Below are 26,344 nucleotides of genomic sequence, written 5' to 3' on the forward strand. Positions count from 1 at the left end.
CTTTACACACCCACCTGCCGAATGTCACCCTTTAAAGAAAACTACATAGAAATGTGCCAAAGGACAGATGCAGACATACTAAATCCATCAACAAAATGGCTCCCTCTGCAGATCAGTGGTAGTATCGGCCTCCAGATCCCAAGATTGCATGTTCAAACCCAGCAGAGTTAATCGGATTATTGAAGGGTACAAAGAAGTACATTCAACACATCATGTTGTATGATGTCGGCATCCCTGAAGATTGTTTTCCATGGTTTCCCATGTTCACACCAGGTACAGTAAGGCACGGTTACTTCCCACTCCTGGCCCTTTCCAATCCCATCATCACCGTAAGACCTACCTGTGTCAGTGCAAGGGAAAAAATTATTTATTATTATTATTATTATTGTACTGGCAATTTACCCGGTAGCTGTTTCGAAAGAAGCTGAGGGCCTTAGTAGCTGGAGTGGATGGCACAATAAGTTAATAATGTCCAAAATTTCTTTTGATGAAAGGGCCAACTTGCTTTACTTCGTAACAATATGCCTTAAAAAAGAGTAAGAAGGATACAACAAGCATTTGCATAGTAATACAATTTGACAAGTACTCTTACATAACCAACCAATGATCATAGTAATACATAACAGAGGGGTCCAGCTCTCATAAAATAAGCCTTCATAATTTCACAATATTCAACTCGGAAGGGTTTCCTAAACCTCTCAATAACAAGTTAGTACCTGGTAATTCTAGAAAAATCTGGCATTAACCATCTAGTTGAAAACACTTCATATAACAAGAAAGTAAGAACAAGCCCAGGGCTAAACACAGCAAAGGTAATAAGAAAAAGCTAAGGCTTCCCAAGATACACCAGCACCTTTCATACTTCGACAGAGTAAACATATGAGAAGCATATAGTCTTCTACCACAAGTTAATCACAAGCCTTAGAAAGTTAATATGTAAGTACAATATAAGATCAGTTTAACCATATTTACATTCATTTGTCTTCCAGTTCAATAAGGACGAAAGTACCTAGAGGAAATATAAGTCCAAGCAGACAGAAATACATAATGCTTGAATCTAAACAAGGCTTGGCTTACATCGAACCCAGGCCTCAACCCTTAAAAGTTTTTTAACCTAACGGGGGCTTCACTCGTATAACGTATATTTACACATAGTGAATAAAATCTTTTCAACTACTTCAAGCCCTTCCCAACATCTACACTGCACAGAGGAAACGTAAAGATCTCACTGTCTTACCTCCACACCCGAGATCGCCCAGAACGAGCCATTGCAGGACCAGCCCGCAATGTGCAGCGTTCAGCTCGACACAAAGAATTACACCGAGCACAATTAGCCGACAACCTGCCCGAGAGCGGACCAGGTCACGTGTTAAAGCGACTCCTCTTTCGTTGGACAGCCACAAGAAGCGAGGGGCTTGGCCGTAGGGCATGGAGGCAAGAGAGGGAGGACAAGGCGAACACTCCAGAGGCGGGAAGACATTCCCAATTACCCTGGAGCCATGCGGGAGAAGGGGGGAAAATTACTTTATTATGTGAAGGGAAGAAAAGAAGCCAGTTAAAACATACACTCAAACACATACAAATTAAAATAAACAGTTGACAAACACAGCTTTCAAGCGTAACACGAGAATGGCCAGGCCACGTGAACTAGAAAGGGGGAAGGAGAAAGTTTTCCACGGTACAATTATCATCATCATTATCAACAAGTTTGAGCAAGTGGACCCTGCTAGTAGGTGGTAGAAACACTGATGAACATGATGATCAGTACAGCGCTGAAACTATTCCTTAAGAAGTTCATGAGGAAACTAATATTTTTAAGGTATGTGGCAGTTGTGTCAAGATCATTTTGAAATATTAACATTGTCAGTGTTTGCCACTAAATTTCAGTGCCATTTACATTCTCTGTTTGAGCACTGTTAATATGATTACGTGAACAATTTTGTAATTGGAAGGAAAAAGGATAAGACATACTTCGATTTTTCTCAAAAACTGTTGCTGAAATGGGCAGATTTTTTTTTTTTTTTTTTTTTTTTTTGGAAGAAAATTAAACTACTGTTCACTTTCTAAAATGTCCGAACTAATTTTACATTTTCCAGCTCCTTAATTTTGTCTTAATTTATTTGTTATGTAATTTTTGAAAATCAAACGAACAAATGTTTTCTTTACCCGCCTTTTCTTCTCTTTCCCTCCTCCTTTTCTTGTGTTTTTCTGGCTTTCTCCTCACCTTATATTTCCCATGTCAAGAAAGTAGAGTTCTCAAGAATAACTTCATTAAGTAGTTTGGAAATCTGCCTTCTCGATAGAGTGGGAAAAGTCTCACTGAGAAGTAAGGCGAGATATCTAGAACTAATGATGGTCTCTGAAGATGGCATTTTCTCCTTCAGGTTTTTATGTTAATTGTCATCTCTCCTTTCTTTTGCTCCCACTGACCTGTCAATTTGTAAATTCCTCGTCTATGTTATTATCCTCCTCCCTTATGTATAGTTCTTGGTTGTAGAACAAACAACGCCTCTTGCACTCTGTGTAGCAGCTTGTTAGCATGTTATTTCATAATTCCTTGTGCTGTATATATGTATTAAATGCATTATTTCTTCTTCAATGCATGCTTTTTCTTTCATTTATCATATGTGCATGTTGGTAAAAAAAAAAAAAAAAGAGAGAAAAGTAATGAAATGATCTTTGAATGTTGGCAACATTGATTGGACTTTGCAGCCCAACCTCCGCCAGTCCCCAAGCCGGAGCCAGAGGTGGTACAGGTATTGGTTTAATGACGGAACACAACGATGGACGGGAGGAGCCACCAAGTTCAAATCTCACATATCATCTACTGTATACTTCTCAATCTCGGAAACTCAGTTATCTGGTTTTAGCTTGTTTTATCCACATAGTTAATATTTAGAAATAATTTCCCTCTGCTTATATATACACTAGCCGTAGGCTGTTGTGAGATTAGGTACCTCAGCATTTCTCTGAAATGTATACTGTACGTTTTAACTAAGAAGTTGACTCCAGATTTCCGTACTGATTATGTAGTGAAGGCCAACAGAAAGTACTGATTGGATCATTCATCTCATGTTGAGAATATTCATGTGACACTCAGTGAGTAGATTGAAATTGAAACCATACTTCTCAGCATATTTGTATAGCCTTACAGAGGACTCTGAATCTTCAGTTGCATTTCTACAGTATGATGTGTCTCCGTATTTTTTACAGACAGTACTTCTTGATCCCTTAGAGGATGTCTGAAGCAACTGGAGGCTTCCAGATGTGTCTAAGTATTGTACAGACCCTTATCTCTTGCCTCCCACAGTCAACTTATGTTCATTTCCATCTGTAGTTCTGGTGGGATCATTCGCAGTATGTTTGTAACATCTTCAGGGAAAAGAAATCCACATATCTAATGGCAAATTTGCTTTTCGTGCTTGTGCTCTAGTACCAGGAAGGAAGATGTGTCATCTCACAAGATTCCTGTGGTTAGTCTTATGTCACCTACTTGGGAGTTACCGTAAGTGAAGACATCCTTCTTTAGAAATAACATGTCGCATAGAGCGAGCAAGACACATCTTCATTAAGATGAGAAAATAAAATGCTACACAATCATGACCTCAGCTTAAAGTTGAAGAGGTGAATAGTGAAATGGTATGTCTACTCTACACTTTTTACGCTGTCAAAGCTTGGACACTAACCGGTGCCATGGAGAAGAAAATTCAAAGCCTTCCGAATGTAGATCTACAGATGCCTGCTCAAGATTACATGGGTTCAACATGTGTCCAACGAAGAAATCCTCTGACGTGTTGTCAGCTTGAACTTATGTTTACCAATAAGAAGAGGAAGCTGCAGTATCTATGCCATATAATGCAAAACAAGTCTAAATACCACCTCTTGCATGCAAGGAAAGATCGATGAGAGAAGAGGACCTGAGAGTAGGAGGAGAAGGATTTCATGGTTGGATAATGCTTGCAAATGGAGCAATGTAATGTCCGAGGAGCTCTTCAGGGTTGTCATATCGAAAGATACCGTCGCCGTGATGATTGCCATCATCTGCAACAGGTAAGGCACCAAGAAGAAGAAGAAGAAGAAGAAGAAGAAGAAGAATTCGTATGTCCATCCCATGTAGTAATACCATCTTTTCCTATATATTTAGATTCATCTTTTTGCACAAGATTACAGATTCTGTCATTAGGCACCATTTCGATTCCTGTTTCTCTCTATCTATCATATTCACTTTGTTCAACATTGTTTGCTTTGCCATCTCTGCAACTGTCAATTTCATTTGTTCCTTCCTTTTTAACTCTATGTCCACTTCATCTGTCCACATTAACACTTTCTGAGTAGTTCATTGTTACCATGAAATGTTCTATGGAAAAATATGGTAATGTAACCAGGTGTATGCTGAAAGAAACTCTCGGTGAGATTAAAAGAATGCCCTACAGGTGGAAAAATGAACCTCTAGCAATAATCAGCTGTTGCAGACTGATGTAGAAAATAATGAGGTTGTAATACTTAGGAAGACACATGTGTGTTCAACCACTCCACAGTGACAATTGGCAAAAGGAAGAAGTGAGGGATTCTCCAACTGTACGTCCATGTCGAGTTAGTGAGGTGGAGAAAAATATCAAGCAGCGACTTTGAAATGCAGGACAAATTTTACCACTCCAGTGCTATGTTTCTTTTAAAACACTGCACATGAATGTGAAAAACAGTGCTGTCAGATTTAAATAAATGGAGTCGATATGCATTCGTCATGCAGAGAAAAACGGTACATAACTGGTTCAGATACCTTGTGTTCATGTGGGCGAGACAAAAGACAACTGATACACTTCAAGGGGATGCTGGAGAAAACCATGAAAGTACGTGAGGAAAGGAGACAAACGGTTCTTTGATAGTAAGTTATAAAGATTTAACTAATAAATTCTTTAAAATTAAAATATAAAGGTATGATATTCCTTTTTATAGATCTGATTGGGAGAATTCCTTGAAAAACTTCTAATTCCACCCATTTTGGTTACACTGTGAACTAGTGAAATACTTAGGTAAGTCATGGTGAAAATTGCTCATCCTTTCCTTTTTTTTGTTTATCGGTACAGTATAATGAACTGGTGTATGACTGCTAGTTCTTTGCTTTTGAGGTTGGAATTTGGCTGATTTACATGTATTCCTAGATAAGTGCATGCTAACATTGGTACTGTATCTTCTTGATCCATTGAGGAATGTGGTTTTTATGACTGTTATGTAGTAACCAGTAGACGGTTCTTCCCAAGCCATTGGAGGCCAATAATCTCAGTTGTTATTGCTCTCTAGTATTCTGTAGTATACCGTATTTACGCGAATAATCCCCGCACCCTAACTTTAGGTAGGCTTATTTTGAAGAAAAGAAATGCCAACTTTGACGCAAGAACCGCATCCCAATTTCGTGCGTCAAATTTTTTAAAAAAATGTGCGGGTATTTACGCGAATAATACCCGCCACCGAATAATCCCGCACCCTAAATTTAGGAAGGCTGATTTTGAAAAAAAAAAATGCCAACATTGACACAAATAAAACCCGCACCCCAATTTCGTGCCCCAAATTTTAAAAACAAATGTGTGGTTATTATTCGCGTAAATACAGGTATTTGCCAAACCAAGACAGTGGAAACGAACATTTGTTGTAGCCCTGTGTTGAGTTGCTATTCTTGCAATTATATATGTACATATATATAAGGTGTATCAAGAACTCCTCACATCTGTGTACCACCACTGTTTGTGTCGGTGAGTACACTGCAGAAGAAATAAGCACATTACCAAAGAAAGAGGGGAAAAACAGATAATGAGTTTCCTTTTAAAAAATGCCAAGTATTCATATATATTTCAGCCGATTTTCTCACAGACTTCAGATACATTATTCTTGCATTGTGGAGAAATTTGTTCAATGGCCCTAATCTTTTCTCCTTATTGCCGTGTTTGGTAGGGGGGAAGAAAATTCATTTCAGATGCTAAAATATTTGGGATTCTGCTAAAGAACAATATATTTTATAGTCACAATTCTCTCATAGGAGCCAGGCTGAGTGACTCAGATAGTTGAGACGCTGGCCTTCTAACGCTAACTTCACAGGTTTGTTCCTGCCTCAGCCTGGTGGTATTTGAAGGTGCTCAAATACATCAGCTACATATCGGTAGATTTGCTCCTGTAGGACAACATTCTGGCACCTCAGCATCTCCAAAAACTATCAAAAGTAGTTTGTGGGGTGTAAAACCATATTCTCTCATCATTATTTCCCATTATCCAGCTGTAGCCGGGTAGGGGCAAATATGGTTCCTCTCCACTTTCTTGTGTCTTTCCACCACTCCTCCTCCAACACTGTATCCCAGTCCAGGTTTCTTTCTATAATACTGCGTTGGGTTGTGTCCTTCCATCTCAATCGTGGTCGTCCACGGCCTCTCCTTCCTTGGTTTTGCATTTCCATAACTTATTTTGGCATTCTTTCATCACTCATTCGCTTTATGTGCCCAATCCATCTTAGTCAGCTCTTCTCTATTCTATCATTCATTTTTTCCACTCCAATTTCTTCCCGGTTTTTCTCATTCCTTATTTTGTCTTTTCTGTTCTTTTGTATCATACTCCTCAAGAACTTCATTTCGGCTGCCTGTATTCAACTCTCATCCTTCTTTGTCATTGTCAAAGTTTCCGCTCCTTAAGTGTTTATGGGTACGTAACACACCTTGTACATAGTTTCCTTTGCTTCCATTGGCACATCTTTGCCCCATAACATGTTTCTTACACTATGATAGAAACAGCTTCCAGCTTGAATCCTCTTACTAATCTCAGCATCTAATCGAGCATTCTCCATTACTTCACTCTCATATGGTATGTTAATTATTATAAAGATTTTGAAAATAAATTGTTCATCTTCAGAACAAGATTGATCACAAAAATCAGGAACTAGGGCACAACAATTTATGAGTATTTAACAGAAATATACCAAGTATAATTTTTAAACGTGAGGTTGATGAAGCAATAGATGTAGCAAAAGTAGTTATGAAAGGTTTCAGTCATAGAGATTCAGAATAGTCTTATCCATATCATAAATGGCCCAGTTAAGTTAAATTAAATTTTGTGTGGCTATTTCTAATAGAGGGCATCCCTTGTAAGGCAGACCCTCCGATGAGGGTGGGCAGCATCTGCCATGTGTAGGTAACTGTGTGTTATTGTGGTGGAGGATAGTGTTATGTGTGGTGTGCGGATTGCAGGGATGTTGGGGACAGCACAAACACCCAGTTCCCGGGCCACTTGAATTAACCAATGAAGGTTAAAATCTCCGACCTTGACGGGAATCGAACCCGGGACCCTCTGAACTGAAGGCCAGGATGCTGACCATTCAGCCAACAAGTCAGACAATGGCCCATTTCAGATAGTGCAATATCTTCTTTTGAAATCAGATTTAACAGCAGCTATCCTCAATCAAATTTGAGATTATTATTTTGAATTAAGGTATCAGTTTATTATTGAGCTAGGGATTAAATAGTCTTTGTACTGCAAGAATTGACATATCTATATTAAAAATGACATCTCTGTCCTGTATGATAGAAGTCCTTCTCGCAGGATTGTGTTATCCTCTGTTGGCTAAGCTTACAACAAATGCTTTTGCTATGCCAGCTCATATTTAACCTCAGCTCTCATGATACAGGTGCTATTTTCGTATTTAACTGTAGACCTATGTGAATACATTTGTGCAGTTTGGGAATTCATTGATTAATAGTTCAGTCACTTCCTGAGAACAACCTACTCCAGTGATGATTATTTATAATTAGATGCACCTGTTTGTGGAGGAAATGATTGCCTAATTTAGTCATTTTTTAAAAGTTAATTTTGGTATATCGTTCACTATTTTTATTTTATTTCATCAGTAATTTAGCCAAATTTTATTTCCACTTTTCAGCAATAAAAGCTAAACCAAAATATAGTTGATAGCATATTTACAGTAAAACATCATATTCTGTATTGTTTTTACACATGTACAAGAAACATGAGAGTTATCCTTCTGTTGAAAATGCATATTACGTATATCAAAGCATGCATGTTTGGTAAAATTTCATCTTGCTACTTTAACAACTAACATTAACATAATTTACACATCAGTCTGTTGTCGTCGTCAGTGGTGGCTTTACGCATTTCAGAGTAATTAACTTCTTCCAATAAATTCACGCCTGTCTTTGGTTGTACTTTCGATGCTTGAACAGGCCAATTCTACCATGGAATAAGCCTCCATACAGATTGCACAGAATTATTGGAGAAGAGCGTGGTTGTGTTGCACGGAGTTTTCATGCTTCTCTCCTGGCCTCTTTCACATCTGTGTTGTTCCCCTTCAGATTGACAGCAGCAGGGATGGTCTGGCGCCAAACTGAACGGTCTTGAGCAAGTGTGCCCCAGGTTTGTGGATTGAGACCTGTCATCTTCACAGTGTACTTAAGCTGGTCCTTGTAGCGCCTCATGGGGTCTCCATGAGGTCTGGTGCTAGAACAAAGTAGAACGAATACAGGATTTGGCATAGAAATCTGGTATCACTCATGTGATGGACATGACCAATCCATCTAAGCTGATGACCAATGATGGACGATTCTGTACTCTTGGCATGCGCTTTCTCAAGAATAGCAATATTGGTGACATGGTCTTCCCTTTTGATCTTAAGGATGGATCAAAGTTTTCGTTGGTGGAAGCGCGCTCAAGCTCTTTCAAGTCAAGTCAGTAAATGGTCCGAATTTCATGGCCATACAACAATGTTGTAGTGACAACAGCGTTGTATACCACGAGTTTCGTCTTCACGGTCAGGTCTTTATTCATGAACACTCAGTGTGGTAGTCGTCCAAATGCTGCATGGGAAGCACCAATTCCCTTCTCCACATCTTGCTCACAGTTACACTGCACAGACAAGGTACTACCCAAGTATGAAAAGTGGTCCACGTGCTCCAGTGGAGTATATGAGATGGACAAGTTGAAATGTAGAAGGGTTGTGCCCGGTGAAGATTGTGCCAGAACCTTGGTCTTTTGAATGTTAATGGTGAGGCCAAAATGGTCACATGCACTCTTGTAACAGTTAACTGACTATTACAATTCCTCTGGTGTGAGTGTGGGTGATGCAGCATCATCTGCATACAGCATTTTGGTTACTTTTGTAACCTGGGGAGCCTCCAGGAGTGAAATCTTGCTAGGTTGAAAAGCTTTCCATCGAAATGAAACCTAACCTCCACACCTGGGTTGTTCGTAGAAGATCCATGTAGCATGGCAGCCAAATAAAATGGAAATAGTGTTGGAATAAGCGCACATCCCTGTTTTAGTCCATGAATAATAGGAAATTCATTGAGATCCTATTCTGATGGCAAACCTGTCCGTTCATGCCATCATGGAGGGCCTGAACCAGATCAAGAAGACGCTGAGGACAGCCAAAGTGTTTCGGTACCGCCCACATAGCAGGTCTTGGAACAGAGTCAAATGCCTTCTCCAGGTCATAAAAGACTAAAAGAAAGGATTCGGTCTGTAAAATACAGAGATACCATGAGTTCCACATTACTGGCAGTCAAATATAGTACACTACATTGAAAACTACCTCTCGCCATCGGTGTTACTGATTGGGATCCATAAAGCCATCGCAGCAGCTTCCACAAAATGCCCATATTCTGATTTCTGGGAAAGAAGAATGGCAAAAACAATATATGTACCTGCTCTACATAACTACCAGCTAGATCCCTAAACACTATCCGTAGTTCAAGATAATGTTGAACGTTCTCGTAGGATAGTACTTTGTTTCATTAGATGAGAGATATAATTTTCTAAATCATCTTTCATTATGCTTCTTAGATCAAAAAGTGATTAGAAATAGTTTTGCCATTGATACTTTCACGCCCCATACTTATAGACATAATATAGGCTTTTGGGCTTATGCCATGTCAAGAAAATAAGGTGAAATTCTTTACATTTCACAGAGAACTTTGGTGTGCGTCTTCAGAAGAAAATCTTGACTGTTCACGAGAAAGGCTTCTTTGAGAAGCGAATCGTAAAGAAATTCACCTGATTTTCTTGACGACGACATAAGTCCAAAAGCCTATATTATGTCCAAATAATTTTGTCAATAATTTCACTATTTTGCTTAAAGGTAAATAGTTTCCTGTTTTGAATCACATTTGTAAAATTTTGCAAAAACTTTGTGATTTCATCCTTTGTGAAAAACAGGTTCCTCTATAACAAATCTCTGGCCTTATTGGTCAATTTACACAATTCTCCTCCTCCTACTCCTCCTCCTTTCAACATCCACTCCTGAACATCCAGCTGTTTCCATGCTATTCTCTGTAAGGCAGTTACAATCCAGTTTCTCCCCATGTGGCGCTGGATATTGTCTTCCCACCTTGCTTGGGCTTGGCCAAATCCCCTTCATGAATCTTGGGTTCTCCACTGTACAACAAACTTGGTTCATTTGTTGTCACCTCTTGCAACGTGTCAGCCCATTGCCACTTGATTCGTTCCACTCGTTTCATCACATCTATGGCTCCTGTTCTCCTTCGAATCTCCTGGTTTGGTATTCGGTCCCTCAAGCTGACCTCAGTATTCCCCGCTCCATCACCCTCTGGTTAATTCTGAGTCGATTTGAGCTTTTGAACATTAAAGTCTTACTATCAAGCCCGCAGGATTCGCATATTGTATGCCTTCCTTTTGAGGTTTATAGGAAAGTTTGATTCCTGCAAGATGTAGCAGAGTTAACTGAATAAAGACACGGTTCTTTGCAGTTGAACAAGGCCTCTTTGATCAAACATTGACCATTTTACATCATTTTGAACATGTGCAATATATCTAGGTTTTCATGATTTCTTTCTTGACAATATTTGAAATTAAGAGGGTTCCTCCTATTCAATACAGAGATGTTTATTATCGTGAAAGAATCCCATATCATTCACATGAGGTACTAGTTTCGGCACCAAATATGTGCCATCATCAGCCACAAAGTCAAATCGGGCAAACAATAAAACCTTAAAACAACTTTAAATACACTGTAACACCTGCAGGGATGTATATGAAATATGACTTTAAAACAACTTTAAAAACACACTATAACACTTGCACAGATGAATATAAAATAAAATATGGTACATGAAGAAGTTGCATTTCATTTTAAAATCCGTTAAAATGATGACTCCGTTGTTGTATATCCATGGCGGTTTGTCCAGCTTGTATATATCTTTAGTTTTTTTAAACTGTTAAATTATGCTGCGGAGTTAAATGTCATATGAAGTTGACACTATGTGTGTTCTGTAGTTTGTTTCCGAAAAATAAACGTAAACATGAACTTGGTTAGATCCAAAGAATTAATTCCCACTTCAATATGGGTTAAGGACCCTTCTTTCTTGAACCAGTGCCTGAGAGCACTAATCTTCACACCAGTTGCCCATGCATATTATTAGCAAGCTTATTTACTTTTCCTAGAAGAAGAAAATATTGGGCCATTGTCAATGATTAAAGCAGCAATAGTTTTTAATAATAATAATAATAAATTCTGTACTGAATTGGCTGAAAAATAAGTCTGAATACTTGGGGGAAAAAATATAATTTTACTCATAAAGACATAATACTCCATTCTTTAAAATAGTGTTTTGATTGTTGCATTCTTGAGAATTTTCTTTTGCAAGATACGTTGTCAAGTATTATTTGTTGTTTGTAGTGTTAATGTAGCAAGAACAAGCACCTGCATTGTTAGATTTAAACCTGTTTTTGTTATGTGTAACCTGTACCAGCTGTGAACTAACAGGCTAACTGCACATTCCTCTGTTATATTAATGACTCTTTATATTATTTTGTTATTATTGTGAGCTTTAGTTGCTTTTGTTTTATGTATTTATTATTGATGAAATTCCTCGATACTTGATATCGATAGTACTGAAACTTTTAAGTGTTAACACACAGCGGCTGCAAATCACATTTCACTAATTCTATCTATTTAAGAAGGAGGAGGAGTGCATAAGTTTTCTGGAATATGGATCTCATTAGTTGAAATCTGGAGTTCATTTGCGGTTTTGTGTATGGCCAGAATTGTTCTGAGCAGTTGATGGCAATAATTAAATGTTTTGCATGATGCAGGCTTTCAAGGCCAGTGTCTACTGACAAGCTTTGATCTTTTTCTGGGATATTAAACTCTATACGCAGAATCTATGGTGTGGCCACAAGAAAACAAGCTTTCTACACAGGCAGCTAGCTTCATTGATGACTAGTCCACTGAACAGTCAGTGCAAAAGAGAGTAGAGCAGGAGAAGGAACATAATATGTTGACACTGCACATTTGGCAGAGAACATCTCAAACCATAAGGTGGACTCGGGTGTTACCGGGGGGGGTGGTGAAGAAAGATAGTTCTAATTGTGTATGAGAATTTGTTTGCATATGGTGACAGAATAGTTAGAGTGTGTTTTGATTATGATTAGAATACTAGAAAATGGAACACGTAACAAGCACAGTCAGGAAAAAGCAAATATCATTCTTTGGGCATTTACTCAGGATACCAGAAAACAGGATTATCAGCAGGATTATAGAAAAAATATGAAAGAGTTAGAGCAACACTGGACGGATTACAATTATGAGGGAGCTATGAATTACAATAGAAGATTTAAAAAACAAAACGCACAAAATCAAAAAACTTGCAAACAAACAAAGATCAATAGGTGCACAATGGGACAGGCGATTTTAGAAAGAGAAAGTTAATACCTGAGATAATGAAGAAGTACTTGGCTGACAGGAAACTGAAAAACCTGTTTTGTAAAACTGATTAAAGTGGTCCAATGAAAGACATAAAATGTAATTAAATTATAATACAACTGATTGATGAGCTTTCATGATATTAGAGCAGTGATGTATTTGCTTTACATTTTGCAAATGGCAGAATACAGTGTTGGAAATGAAGTCAGTATTTCAGTATACATACTAGCCCCAGCTGTTCTCTGCTCGATCGAGTTGTACAATATTAGTATTATTATTTTAATAATATATTGGGATAATGAACGGCTGATGGAGTCAATAAGGAAATGAAGACTGAAGTTCTACAGACATCTGTTCAGGATGGATGCAACCCGACTAACGAAGCAGACTTTTAATGTATTGGCAACAGACCTAACGTCTCGGATTAATAATGGTTCAAGGAAGTAATGAAGGACCTCAAGAGAATGGGATTGAATCAGGAGGACATCTCTAACCGATCAAAATACAGATCTGTAATCAACAGTTTCAAGGGCTTCCACGAAGAGCAAAACCAGAACAGAGGCTGGACAGAAGAGAGAAGACAGGCAGCCAGAGAAAGAATGCAACGCTTTTGGACTGCAAAGAAAGGCTTCCAGAAATGCCTTATAGTTACTTGACGTGATCTCTGATGGCCCTAAATGAGAAGAAAAATTGTTTAATAATATTTAATAATATAATTTAATTTAGACTGCTTGGCATTTGCTGATGTCATGGCACTAATTGCCCAAGATATCTCTGATGCACAAAAACAACTTGAACTACTACAAGAACAAGCAGCGAAAATTGGAATTCAAATCTCGTTTGAAAAAACAAACTTTATGACCGACATCAAAATCACATCAAATGAACTTCTAGTTGGCAATAACAAGATCTTTAGAGTAAACACATTTAAGTATTTAGATGAATGGATTACAGCAAACTGTAACAAAAAGAAATCTATTGAATCTAGATTCCAGAAAATGGAGATTGCTGTTCAGTCAACCAAAAATATGTGCAACAAAAAGAGCCTCTCATGGAACTGCAAAATCCAACATTATGCAACTGTAATCAAACCTGAAGCACTCTATGCTTCAGGGACACTCAGTCTCCAACACAAAACACTAAAACACCAAATAGAAGTGAAAGAATGTAAAATAATGAGAAAAATCCTTGGGCCAAGAACTAAAGACGGTGTACATTATCCAAAGCCTAATACAGAAATACTGTAAACTAAAAAATCCCAAAATCACAGACACAGTGTGAATGTGAAGAATTCAATTTATGGGACACTTAGAAACAATGGACCCGAACAGACTAACACACAAAATACATACATTCATAAAAAACAAGGCTACTAGACTGAATTGGTACAAGCTTACAGAAAAAGACCAGAAGGCATTAGGATCACCAAACCTACTTGACCGGAATTAAATCAGGAAAATCACTCACACACGGAGTTTCGAGGAAGAAGAGAAGACTACACAACATACGTGATGGTCAGAGCAATGAAAACAGATCCAATCATTGCACATGAAGGAATACTGGGCCAACAGGAAGGCTAGAAAGTGTTGATTTTGCGTGGTCCTAAGCAACCCATTCACAAAAAAGAAGAAGAAGAATATAATATTAAGCTCATGCAAAAACAAAAGACGTTTTATACTGAAAATAAAAACCTGCATACTAATATTTTTAAATAACCTTCCTTACACTGCACTTCGTATCAATGAGTTTATCCTGAAGGAACTGAGCATCAGTATCACGTTATCAGTGGGCCATCAAAGAATTCTCCGATTCTTTCGTCGCCTCGTGCGATACAGAGAAGTGAGCCTTGAAAAGCATATAATTTTAGGTAATATGACTAGGAAAAGGGAGTATCGACGAGCTCCTACATGTTGCACAAAACATGCCGCCAAGACATCCATCATACAAGCAACCCATTCAGCAGACAACCGCGAAAGATGGAAACAGATACAAAGATTATGATCCTCGGATTGAGAGAATGCTAAAAAGAAAAGAAGAAGAAGATGCCCAAGAGACATCTAGTGCAGGTCGCCAGAGTTTTTATATGTGGTGTGCAGATGCACAAAATGATATGTGGGACTCTCAGTTCGATCTCTTTCACCTGCTGTCTTCTTGAGACTTGCTACTCAGAAAAGGATCAAAGCTTGTCATAAATAATAAATGTTTTACAATAAGTCTTCATTCTATCCAAAGCTCAACAGCTAATAACATCGTTATTAAATATTAATCATTAGAAACCATTCTATCAGAAATTTACAATATGCCTGTGTTCCTCAGAATTTGTTATACAAATGATTACTCCACAATTGGTGCTTTTTTTAATGTTGTTTTAAAGTATTTTAAAATTATGGAAAAGATGACACATTTCTGATGAATGAAAAATAAGAAAGGATAATCATCCCAACAAAACCTATAAAATCCTGTTGCCAGCACTATTGCTCTCTCAAGTATCGAGGAATCAAGGTATTAAAGATGTCTAGGACCGTCTGTAGTATTTAGTCTAACAGGTAGTTTCACTTTAAACAGCTGTGTAAGTAAACTATGGAAGTGAAAGTTAGTTATATGCAGATCGGTTGCCAGGTTTAACAGTAGGCCAAGACCTACAGTGGTCCTTCTCGTAGGGACCATTAAATTCTTTTCTTGATAACAATATAAAACTAAACATTTGGCATGAAAGAAAACTTTATGCTTGTAAGGAAACAAGCAGTATGTTAAATGAGAATGGTCATGTCTATGCGCAATTTTTGTCTTTCTCCAGTTGCAGGTATACTGATAATTGACTCGTGCGTTCCGTTGCTCCCCTGTAGCAGTCACATTCATTCTTACTTGTTTGAGCAGTACAAATTTCTAAATGACTTTTGTCCATCATCCCCTGAAAGCTTGGAAAGCTTGCAGTATGGCTCAGAAAGAATGCTGAACTGATCAAGATTTTCTCCTAGGCAGTCACGTCCAATGCTTCATCAAAACTCAGCAACTGCCCTTCTGGCCAGTCAGGAATGTTGGAGCTCCCTATTTTCCATGGCTTCCAAGATTTTCTCCCTTCCAGTGCATGGTGATACTCTTTAAATAATTTATACACACTCGGTGTAACAAATTGATTTTACTGGTAATTGCTGAAACCTTAGAACCCTTCTTGGGAAGTGTGTCAGCTTGTTCATCACTTTTGATTAGGCAGTGTCCTGGTATCCATTGTAGAGTGACTGTTTTACTCTCTACCTTCAGTTGTATGACTGTTGTGGTGTTATGACTCATATCTATAACTTGGATTGAAGCTTTTTGAGTCGGTTAGAGCAACTACAGTACTTTCTCAAACCTTTCCAATTATAAAGTCAAATGTTTTAATTTATCTCTTTGTCTACACTGGACCACAATCATACAGGCAAATTTTCTTTGTATTCACTGAACTCGTACAGCTGTTGTCCAGAGCAGTAAGTGTCTAATTGGACGCATGGAATCACCTGAGAGATTGGATTGATTAAAAGTTTCTAGTTTTGGTCTTTGCCTCCAGTTGATCTCCCTCATCTTACCTTCATGTCAGACTTCTTACATACTAAGGCCCTCTACACATGGAGCTACTCATTAGAAACGTGACTGGTTTGTAACCGGGGTCACAAACTGCTTAGTAACTGAATAGTGACTCGGCTCCACACACGAAGCTACTGTACGGCGACGGATTCTTCCTGATTAGCCATTTGTAAAGTTTGGTGCGGACTAGCTAGATCGCTTCTTAACTTTGCTAGAATGTCAACCACTGATTCAAGAGACGAAGAAGACGTGATAATGTTTCATTATTTCAGGAAAAAAGATAGAAGAAGGTATTGGGATCACCCTTATCTTGAAAAGAACATCCACTGCAGATTATTCATAGCAGTCAAGGAGTTCGAACAAACGGATGCTAAATTTATTTCTTTTTATCGTATGACCAAACACAGTTATATGAACTTGGTGCAGCTTATTGCGCCTGCCATTCGACAGCGAAATACAAATATGAGGGAATGTGTGACTGCTGAGGAAAGAGTGCTAATAACTCTCAGGTAAGAAAAGTGAACTTTATTTTTACAAAAAATTTAAAAGCTTAGAAAATAATACCATGCTTTCTCCGCAATGTCCTTTCTTACGTAATCCTTCAGCGTACAAATGTACAGTATGGGGTGTTTTTCAATTTCTTCCACTAACTTTATGTTGAAAACTTGTTTGCTCGCCATTGTAAAAGGGCACTTGATCACTGGAAACTGAGAAACTAAACTCGCTGGTGACTGGCTCCGCGAGTCACCTGGAACTGATTACAAATTGGTTACTAACAAATTACTAACTGATAGCGCCGTGTGCGGCTCTCCATTGAAATACACAGGAAGTGACACTCAAGTGATCGGCCGGAAACTTCAGTTACCAATCAATTACTAATGAGTAGCTCTGTGTGTAGATGGCCTTAGTGTCCCTTATAACTAATACCAGATTTTTCTGGATGTTTCAACAATGGTTGAAATAAGTTAAAAACCCCTTGTATTTACATAGCTACTGAACAGTCATGAAACGAGAACATTAGCAATAGTTTTGATGATGATGATGGTGATGATTGTTGTTTAAAGGGGCTTCTTGGAAATCTTGGTTTGCTGCTCCATACAGTGAGAGCAAGGACAGAAGCTATGATTAGTTTATCACTCTCGGTTCAGCTGTCATTTTGCTGTTTGACCTCTATACCGATTTGCATATAATGATAGCTAAATTGTGAATGACTAGAACTCTTCACAAGAGATGTCAAACTAACATAAGTGTGGATTTTTTAATTACAGATATTTTATTTTTATAACTAAAAATACTGGCATGGTAGTGTTATGTGATTTTACCATGGGAAACAAGGCAAAATTAATAAATTCTTGATGTTTCCCCAAAATCTCTGCTCTGGATCAGTGAAGAAGAACCCAACTTTGTTCATAATTTTCAGAATTGATTTAAATGTCACCGTTTTTGATTTCGCCATTGTAATCCAGTTTACTCAACCCGTTCTAAGAGTTCTACCAGTGCTGCAGTCTCCATATGAACATACTGCTCTCAGTACTGCCATCAGTTTTACCTGAAACATGCTTGTATACTGCTGCAATATGGTGTCTGCTTTTCAGCTACTTGTAGTTTCTTTGTTTATGCATAGACAACAGTGGAATAAATACAGTATATCTTCTGTTACCCTATGTAAACATAAATACTTAAACATGCATCCGTAGCATGCACCGTTAGGAAATTCTTTTGTTTAGAGATGATATTAATTCCGATGTTGATTTCGACAATAGTGAAAGTGATGCGAGGGATGTTGGGGAAATTTTGGAAAGTGATAGTGGTAATGAAGGCAGGGAAGTGGTTGTGAAGTTGGTGTACCTTTCTCACAGTCCAGTGATGAGTTTGTGCCATCGCTACACGATTCCAGGAGCAGAATCTAGGTATGACTCCTGAATCCTCAGAACTAGAGTATTTTTAATTTTTTGTGTACAAGAAAATGTTAACAGGTGATGATGATGATGATGATGATGATGATGATGATGATATATAAAAAAGTAAACTCGTTTCCTCATCCTAAGGTGGCACAGCTCTTTTCAGGCACAGCCCAATGGAGGCGAGCTGTATGTACCATTTCAGCTCCATACCAGCCCTCCTGTCATTCTTAAATTTCTGGCAGTAATTGTAATCAAACCCGGGCCCCTGGGGGCGGCAGCTAATAACATTAACCGTTACACTACAGAAGGGGACACGATAAATAATAATAATATTTTTAACTTTGATGCTTTCATGGCCCATACTTGTAGACATGATATGGGCTATTGGCTTGTGCCATATCAAGAAAACAAGGTACTCTTTATGTTTCGCAGTGAACTTTGCTCCGCATCTTCAGGAGAAAATCTTGACTGTTCATGAGGAAGTCTTCTACAATGATGCGGGTTTGAATTTAAGAATGCTTTACCGTTTGCCCGCCACCTGGTGACAAACAAGCGTACCATTACAGTTTTCAAAGCATTCTTAAATTCAAACCCTCATTATTGTAGAAGACTTCCTCGTGAACAGTCGAGATTTTCTTCTAAAGACGCGGAGCAAAGTTCTCTGTGAAACGTAAAGAGTTCCACCTTCTTTCTTGACATGGCATAAGCCCAAGAGCCATATATGTCTACAGTAATAATATTAATAATCGTATGGCCACAGCTACCATGTGCAGACATTTTAATTTGACGCCATCTAGCTGTTGGCTCGTCAATTAGATGTTCCATTTGACTCTGGGCCTACTAGATGGCCAACGGCCGTAGCAGTGTTCAAACACCGGATCCCGTGAGATTTCCGAAGTTAAGCAACATTGGGTGTAGTCAATATTTGGATGGGTTGCCACGCGCTGTTGGTAGGGGATAAGGGAGTGGAGGAGCGGAAAGGAACTAGCCACCCTATTATACGTAAACTCCAGCTCAGGCACGCCCCTGCAGAGGTTCGGACCTGCCTTCGGACAGAATACACTCTTACCTACTAGATGGCAGAGTAAACGGAATCTCTCTTGGACGTCTAATGCTGAGTTGTAACAAATTGTGATGGTTAAACACCAAATGTGTCACCGGAGATCTTTTACATGCTGACATCCTACCACTTGGAGTGTCCAATGGACTTTTTTTCGCACTTCAAAAATCCGACCACCTCTGCCAGGTTTGAACCCTCTTTCTTGGGATCCAGAGGTCAGTACTCTACCACTGATCCACAGAAACAGCTAATGTTGCAGATGAAAATAATAACAGATTGTATAAACTTAACAGTTGAGGATAAGCCGAATTTTCCAGTACTGGGGATGCATTGACTCATTTGAGAATCAAGCAGTGAAAAGGTTAAACGTGCATATTCCATGTCATGCCATTTATTTGATAGATTAGCAAATAAGACCCCTCCACCTGCTTCTGATGACATGCTTTTAAACACTTAGTATTGAAGTACCTTTGTCCCTAATTTGAATTGTGTGTTCGAACCCCATGTCGGCAGCCCTGAAGATGGTTTTCCATGGTTTCCCATTTCTACACCAAGAAAATGCTGGGGCTGTACCTTAATTAAGACCATGGCCCCTTTCTTTCCACTCCTAGCCCTTTCCTATCCTGTCATCACCATAAGACCTATCTGTGTCAATACTACGTAAAGCAAATAATTTTTTAAAAACTTAATTGTAAAGGTGACATTTAACTTGAACTAAAGAAAAAAAGTATCTGTGTCCAAGAGTCATCTGCTGCAATGTGCCCTCATCCTCATCCATTGCTTGGATCTCTTGACCAGTTTTAACATGAACCTTTCAATATTATATTATTCAATATTATTAGCACTTCCTCCAAAATCATTTCACGGAGCTCTTTTTTTCAAATGTTAAGAGTTTGTGCACTTTGCCTTGTTTCTCATGTTGTACACTGTAAAGACTATCATATCTCCCACAGAGATTATATGATGTTATGAAGGATTTAGCTAAGAGCTTAAAAAATTGGGTTGTTGATATGTTTACAAAATATTGTTCTTAGTAGTCAGCATGAGCAGAAAACAGTCTGTACTTGGTTGTGTATTTCAATATTATTTTGCCTTTTATGTTGTTAGTTTTTTAAGTTGGATTAGCCTTGCAAGTGCAAATACTGTGTTGTGTTATTGTAGAATATTATTTTTAGAAAGTATATGTAGTGCTTACTATAAGTAGTATTTTATGTGTTAATATATCATTATGCTTACTTCAGAAATAGTTGCCTTCCACTGGTCAATAGTTCAGGTAACTGGACTATTAAATAAGCCATTCTAATGAGAGGGATGAGACTCTTTTGATTACCAGTAACATAACTTTGCTACATCTGGTTAAGTTTGTGACAGCTGCAACCAACAAAATTTGATCTGTGTTTTGTATTGGTACGTATAGATTGAGAGCCCTCTAGTTGCAGAAGGTTTAATTTTAACTTTATCTGATAAAACTTCAAATTTGTCTTTCAACTGACTCCAGAGTTTGGATAGTGTTAGGCACCTGTCAAGTGTTTACCGGTGGCAGCTCGAAACTACTCACTGTAAACAAAGTGACTCAGTCCGTTACCTCAGTGCGAGTGGTACAGTCACGGCACTGGTAAATTTTCTTAGAAATAGTATTGTCGTAGCGAATTACCATCAGAGTTCAGTTGTTTATTGGATTACTTTCATGAAGTTAGTGGAGCTGCAGCTCTGTGGAATGGTGGGCTGAGTAGGTCAGGCGGTAGTGTGCTGGCCTTTCTGAGCCCAAGTTGGCAGACTTGATCCTGGCTTAGTCCGGTGGTATTTGAAAGTGCTTAAATTAATCAGCCTCTTGTCGGTACATTTACTGATATGTAAGAACTCATGCAGGAGAAAATTCTGGTACCTCAATTCTCTGAAAATCATTAAAATGTAGTTAGTTTTACATAAAACCAATAAAATTATTATTATTATTATTATTATTATTATTAATTCTTGTTTTGTATAGGCCCGTTAAGGACCATGATATTAAACTACTGTGTTTTGGGGTGAGTTTTGATGTTTTGCCTTATAATTGCGCAGCCTCTGGCTTTTTGCCCATATTGATGGGTGGATGTAGCTCACTTTTTACAGTCTTGGTTTGTAACTAGATATTTTATTCCACCTAATCAATACAATATTAGTTTCGACCATTCAACTTAGTCATCTTAAACTATTCATTTATAGAGGTTAAACTAAAATAAGGACACAATCATTAAATAAAATGGGGTTATTATTATTGCCGGCCCCTGGTGTAGGGGTAGCATGCCTACCTCTTGCCCGGAGGCCTCGGGTTCAATTCCTGCCCAGATCAGGGATTTTTCTCTCGACCTGAGGGCTGGTTCGAGGTCCACTCAACCTACGTGATTAGAATTGAGGAGCTATCTGACGGTGAGATGGCGGCCCCGGTCATTAATTATAATAATGATTAATTATAATAATGATTAATTATAATAATACTACCATCAGCACTGTTACTAAGATGGCTTGGATATTTTATAATGATTATAAAATGGTTATAAAATGGGATTTGTGAACCATGGGTTACAAATATAAATACATCGTGAAACACTTTAGTCCACATTAAACCGAGCTTGATAGCTGCAGTCGCTTAAGTGCGGCCAGTATCCAGTATTCAGGAGATAGTGTGTTCGAACCCTACTGTCGGCAGCCCTGAAGATGGTTTTCCGTGGTTTCCCATTTTCACACCAGGCAAATGCTGGGGCTGTACCTTAATTAAGACCATGGTCGCTTCCTTTCCATTCCAAGGCCTTTCCTATCCCATCATCGCCATAAGACCTATCTGTGTCAGTGCTACGTAAAGCAAATAGCAAAAAAAAAAAGGTCCACATTAAAATTCTTGGATTTTCACTTGACACTCGTCTTCTGAAATAATGAGAATAGACTAATTTAAAAAAGCTTGATAGGAATGTTCCAATTGTGTACAGTCCGGCTCCATGGTTAAATGGTTAGCGTGCCGGCCTTTGGTCACTGGGGCCCCGGGTTCGATTCCTGGCGTGGTTGGGAATTTTAACCAGAATTGTTTAATTCGCCTGGCACGGGAACTGGGTGTATGTGCCATCTTCGTCACTTCATCCTCATCACGACGCACAGGTCGCCTACAGGAGTCAAATAAGAAGATATGCACCAGGTCTCTCCGGAGGCCACATGCCATTAGTATTAAGTGTGTACATGTTGCGTCATACAAAATATCAAATGTTTTAAAAATAATAAAAAGAATATGTTCAAATTACAGGCAAAACAACCTAATAATGGTTGTTGAAATGCTGAAAAATAATAGTTTAAAATTGAGCCGTGAAGAAATTATTTCATCTAGAACACATTAAGTCTTCTGCGAGTAACATGTACATCACTGTCTGTTGATGATCCATAGTATCAATCTGATGTTATGTAGTTCATAAAACAGCTAAGTAGTCAAAATGATCAATCATCAAAGATGGAATATTTGAAAGATACCCCAACGTTTTTAAAGTGAGTTTGCACCTATCTTAGTCAGCCTGTACGAAACTAGAATTACTAATAATAATAACAATAATAATAAGAGAGCCTCCGTGGCTCAGATGGCAGCGCGTCGGCCTGTCACTGCTGGATACCGTGGTTCAAATCCCAGTCACTCCATGTGAGATTTGTGCTGGACAAAGTGGAGGCGGGACAGGTTTTTCTCTGGGTACTCCGGTTTTCCCTGTCATCTTTCATTCCAGCAACACTCTCCATTATCATTTCATAGCATTTAGCAGTCATTCATACAATCACTTTGGGAGCAGCGACCCCATTGTAATAATAGCCTATATATGATTCATTCATTACATCCCTGACCTGGTCAAAGACTGGAAAAGAAATTGTAGGTTATTATTTTCAATAATAATAATAATAATAATAATAATAATAATAATAATAATAATAATAATAAAACAAAACATCAAGTTACAAACCAAGATTTTAAAAAGCGAGTCTCCTGTCTGTGTTGTTCCTTCCTCTAGTTTGTGCAGAGGATACCTGTCTTCCTTCTTGGTGGCTTGTCGTGGAAAATGTAGGATGTCTGATTACACTAGCTTTGAAATTCCTGCTGTTTCAAAATTTTGCTTTAACGGCTTAAGGTCCTTTTCGTATTGGTTGCTACGAGAGGTGCATGTCTTATTAGCTACAATGTGGATAGAAGTCTTGTTTTCATTGGCAGCTTTAGAAAAGTTAACATCACTATGCTTGCATTGCATCGTGCTTTTCTTTGCTATTGAGGTGTTTGGGAGGTTGATAACTGTGGCTTGAATAAGTTCAGTTATTGTTATCAGCTATCAGTTATAATACACAAAATTCCCTTAAAAAGGAAAAATTGAAAAACATCCCCCTTAGTCAATACAATATATTACCCTAATCAAAACACTTCAGAAATTACGATTCAACATTTTTGGTACATCTTCATCATCATCATCATCATCCTTTCCCCTTATCCCGCTCCTGCCAGGTCGGGGCATTTACCGCACTTCTCTACCTTCCTCTCTCCTTCCACCATTCCTTTTCCATCATTTTCTTCCAGTCCACCGAGCTCGATAGCTGCAGTCGCTTAATTGCGGCCAGTGTCCAGTATTCGGGAGATAGTAGGTTCGAACCCCACTATCGGCAGCCCTGAAGATGGTTTTCCGTGGTTTCCCATTTTCACACCAGGCAAATGCTGGGGCTGTACCTTAATTAAGGCCACGGCCAATTCCTTCCCACTCCTAGCCATTTCCTGACCCATCGTCGCCATAAGACCTATCTGAGTCGGTGCGATGTAAAGCAACTAGCAAAAAAAAATGTTCCAGTCCAGGATTCTTCTTCGTACACTCTTCTTTATCAAATTGATCCACCTTGTTCGAGGTCGCCCCCCCCCCCCCCCTCCCTCTCTCTCTCTGTTTTGGTATTCTTTCCTCCTCCAAACCATCTTAGTTTACTCCTATCAATTTTCTCATTTCGGTCTTTCCTTCTGACCTCGTTTCTCACTTCATTTCCCAATATGTCTTTCCTTGTCTTTTGTATCATACTTCTTAGGTATTTCATTTCGCTGCCTTGAATTCTACTCTCCTCTCTTCTTATTATTGTCTAGGTCTCAGCTGAAGTCAATATGAGTATCTTTTGTACATGTTTTGGCCAATATTTAGGCCCCAAAAAACAATGAATGGATAAAATGGTGTACCCTCAAACTGTTTAAAAATGATCAATAAAAAGTTACGTAAAAATGTTCATCTTAAAGCAAGGTGACTATTAAAAATTAGTATAATCGTCCTTAAAAAAAAAAAGTCTTGGCACGTAATCTTACACAGCCATCACATGAATCATCATCTTAAATGTTGGATACAAATACATTCTTGTTGGTTAAATTTTATCGATGTCTGAATTAGAGACAAACCACTGATGATTAAATATAATGAGCAACACACTCGGTGAAAAAAATAATTGTGTAAACAAAGCTTTCACTTGAAGTCAACTCAGAACATTGGTTGGTTAGTTGACTTAAATAAATCTATAAAGAAAGAAAAGGAAATTAGGATTTTATATGAAAGGAAGTATGATAAAAATTATGAACATGAGATTCATAACCTGCACTGATCAGTCCTTTTTTATTATTGAAAGTGAAATGAAATGTTTGTTCATATGGTAGAGCCAGAGACACAGCTACTTTCCATGCTGGTTTGATTTACTTTATCGGTTATCATTACCATACGACATGGTATGCTCATTCAAGGTTTGAGATTTCATTTTGGCAAATAAATTTAATTCTCTTTTCCTGAAACAATTTTTGGAATAGTTTTCATGTATTAGTGAATCAAGGAAAGGTTCATAATTTGTATTTTGTACTGTTTGTCGATGTGATATTTTGGCATCACATAGTAGGAAGAGCAATGTAATCACAGTCTCCAGATTTTTGGTTTTCAAAGGTTGGCATGTATGGAACATCATTAATTTTGCATGATATTCTGATGTTAGGTAAGAGCCTCCATGGCTCAGGCAGCAACGTGTCGGCCTTTCACCGATGGGATCTGTGGTTCAGATCCTGGTCGCTCCATGTGAGATTCGTGCTGGACAAAGTGGAGGCAGACAGGTTTTTCTCTGGGTAATCTGGATTTCCCTACCATTCATTTCAGAAGCACTCCCCAATATCAATTCATCTATCATCCATTAATTATTGCCCCAGAAGACTGTGACAAGCTTCAGTAGCCAGCACAATTTCTATCCTCACTGCTAGATGGGGACTTCATTCATTCCATCCCTGACCCAGTCGAATGACAGGAAACACGCTATGGATTCTCATGTTAGGTAATCAAGAGAGGTGACGGTAAAACATGAGATTGTGCTTTGTCATAGAAAGCGAAAGGGTTTTTTAGCTCTGTATTTACCCCTGATGAATTTTCCCCTCAGAATTTGGATGTGAGCCAAGAATCTTTTCATAATAATTTCCTCTCTGTGCCTTCATGGTGAATGAGGACCAGACCATAGCAGCATATATAGGGCATTATTATTGTTGTTGTTGTTGTTGTTTATTTTGTTTTATTTTGCTTGCTCAGGAAACTGAACTGTCTAATGCAACTGTTTCTGAAGTAAGTATAATAAGAATTTTATGTCAGAGGTATGTTTAATGTTTCCCAAGTATAATTTTTGTTTATATTCTGTAATCTTGTGTAGTGAGAACTTGTAAAACCTTAACATTGTATGCTACTTGCATGTAAGGTCTTGAATGCTTAGTATTTTGTATGGCTGTGTTTTATCACTAGAGGAATGGTTGATTTGACTGTATTGCTCCTCACAGGTATCAAATAAATGTCACTAGACTTGTATTCCACGTCTTAATACTCATTTACCATCAGTCAAGTTATTTTTTTTTAAATCTCTTTCCACTATTTTAAACATTCTGAGCATGAATAGTAAATTTCTATGAAGTAGGATGCTACCGTACTGGGGGATTATGTGATTAGGAGTAAGTCAGTATGTGGGAGTTCCAGATCATCTGACATGGATGATTAAGGCACTCTACGATGGGGGATCAAATATAAACGGAATTTAATTTTTTATTTAAATTCATTTATTGAAAAA

The 26,344-nt window shown here is 38.2% G+C and overlaps 1 protein-coding gene across 2 annotated transcripts in view; it reads left to right on the plus strand.

The window, feature by feature from the left end:
- Positions 1 to 26,344, plus strand: part of LOC136882046 (immunoglobulin superfamily DCC subclass member 4) — a 103,926-nt gene that overhangs the window by 46,513 nt on the left and 31,069 nt on the right. The window contains exon 6 of one of the 2 annotated variants that reach the window (XM_067154549.2): positions 2,713 to 2,804. The exons of the other annotated variant lie outside the window; for it this stretch is intronic. Coding sequence (XP_067010650.1) covers positions 2,713 to 2,768 — 56 coding nt within the window. The 3' untranslated portion in view covers positions 2,769 to 2,804. Of the gene's footprint in view, positions 1 to 2,712; positions 2,805 to 26,344 lie in introns of those variants that run through there. 2 annotated transcript variants of the gene reach the window in all.

This window comes from Anabrus simplex, chromosome 10 (genome assembly GCF_040414725.1).
Source record: "Anabrus simplex isolate iqAnaSimp1 chromosome 10, ASM4041472v1, whole genome shotgun sequence".
Taxonomy (NCBI): domain Eukaryota; kingdom Metazoa; phylum Arthropoda; class Insecta; order Orthoptera; family Tettigoniidae; genus Anabrus; species Anabrus simplex.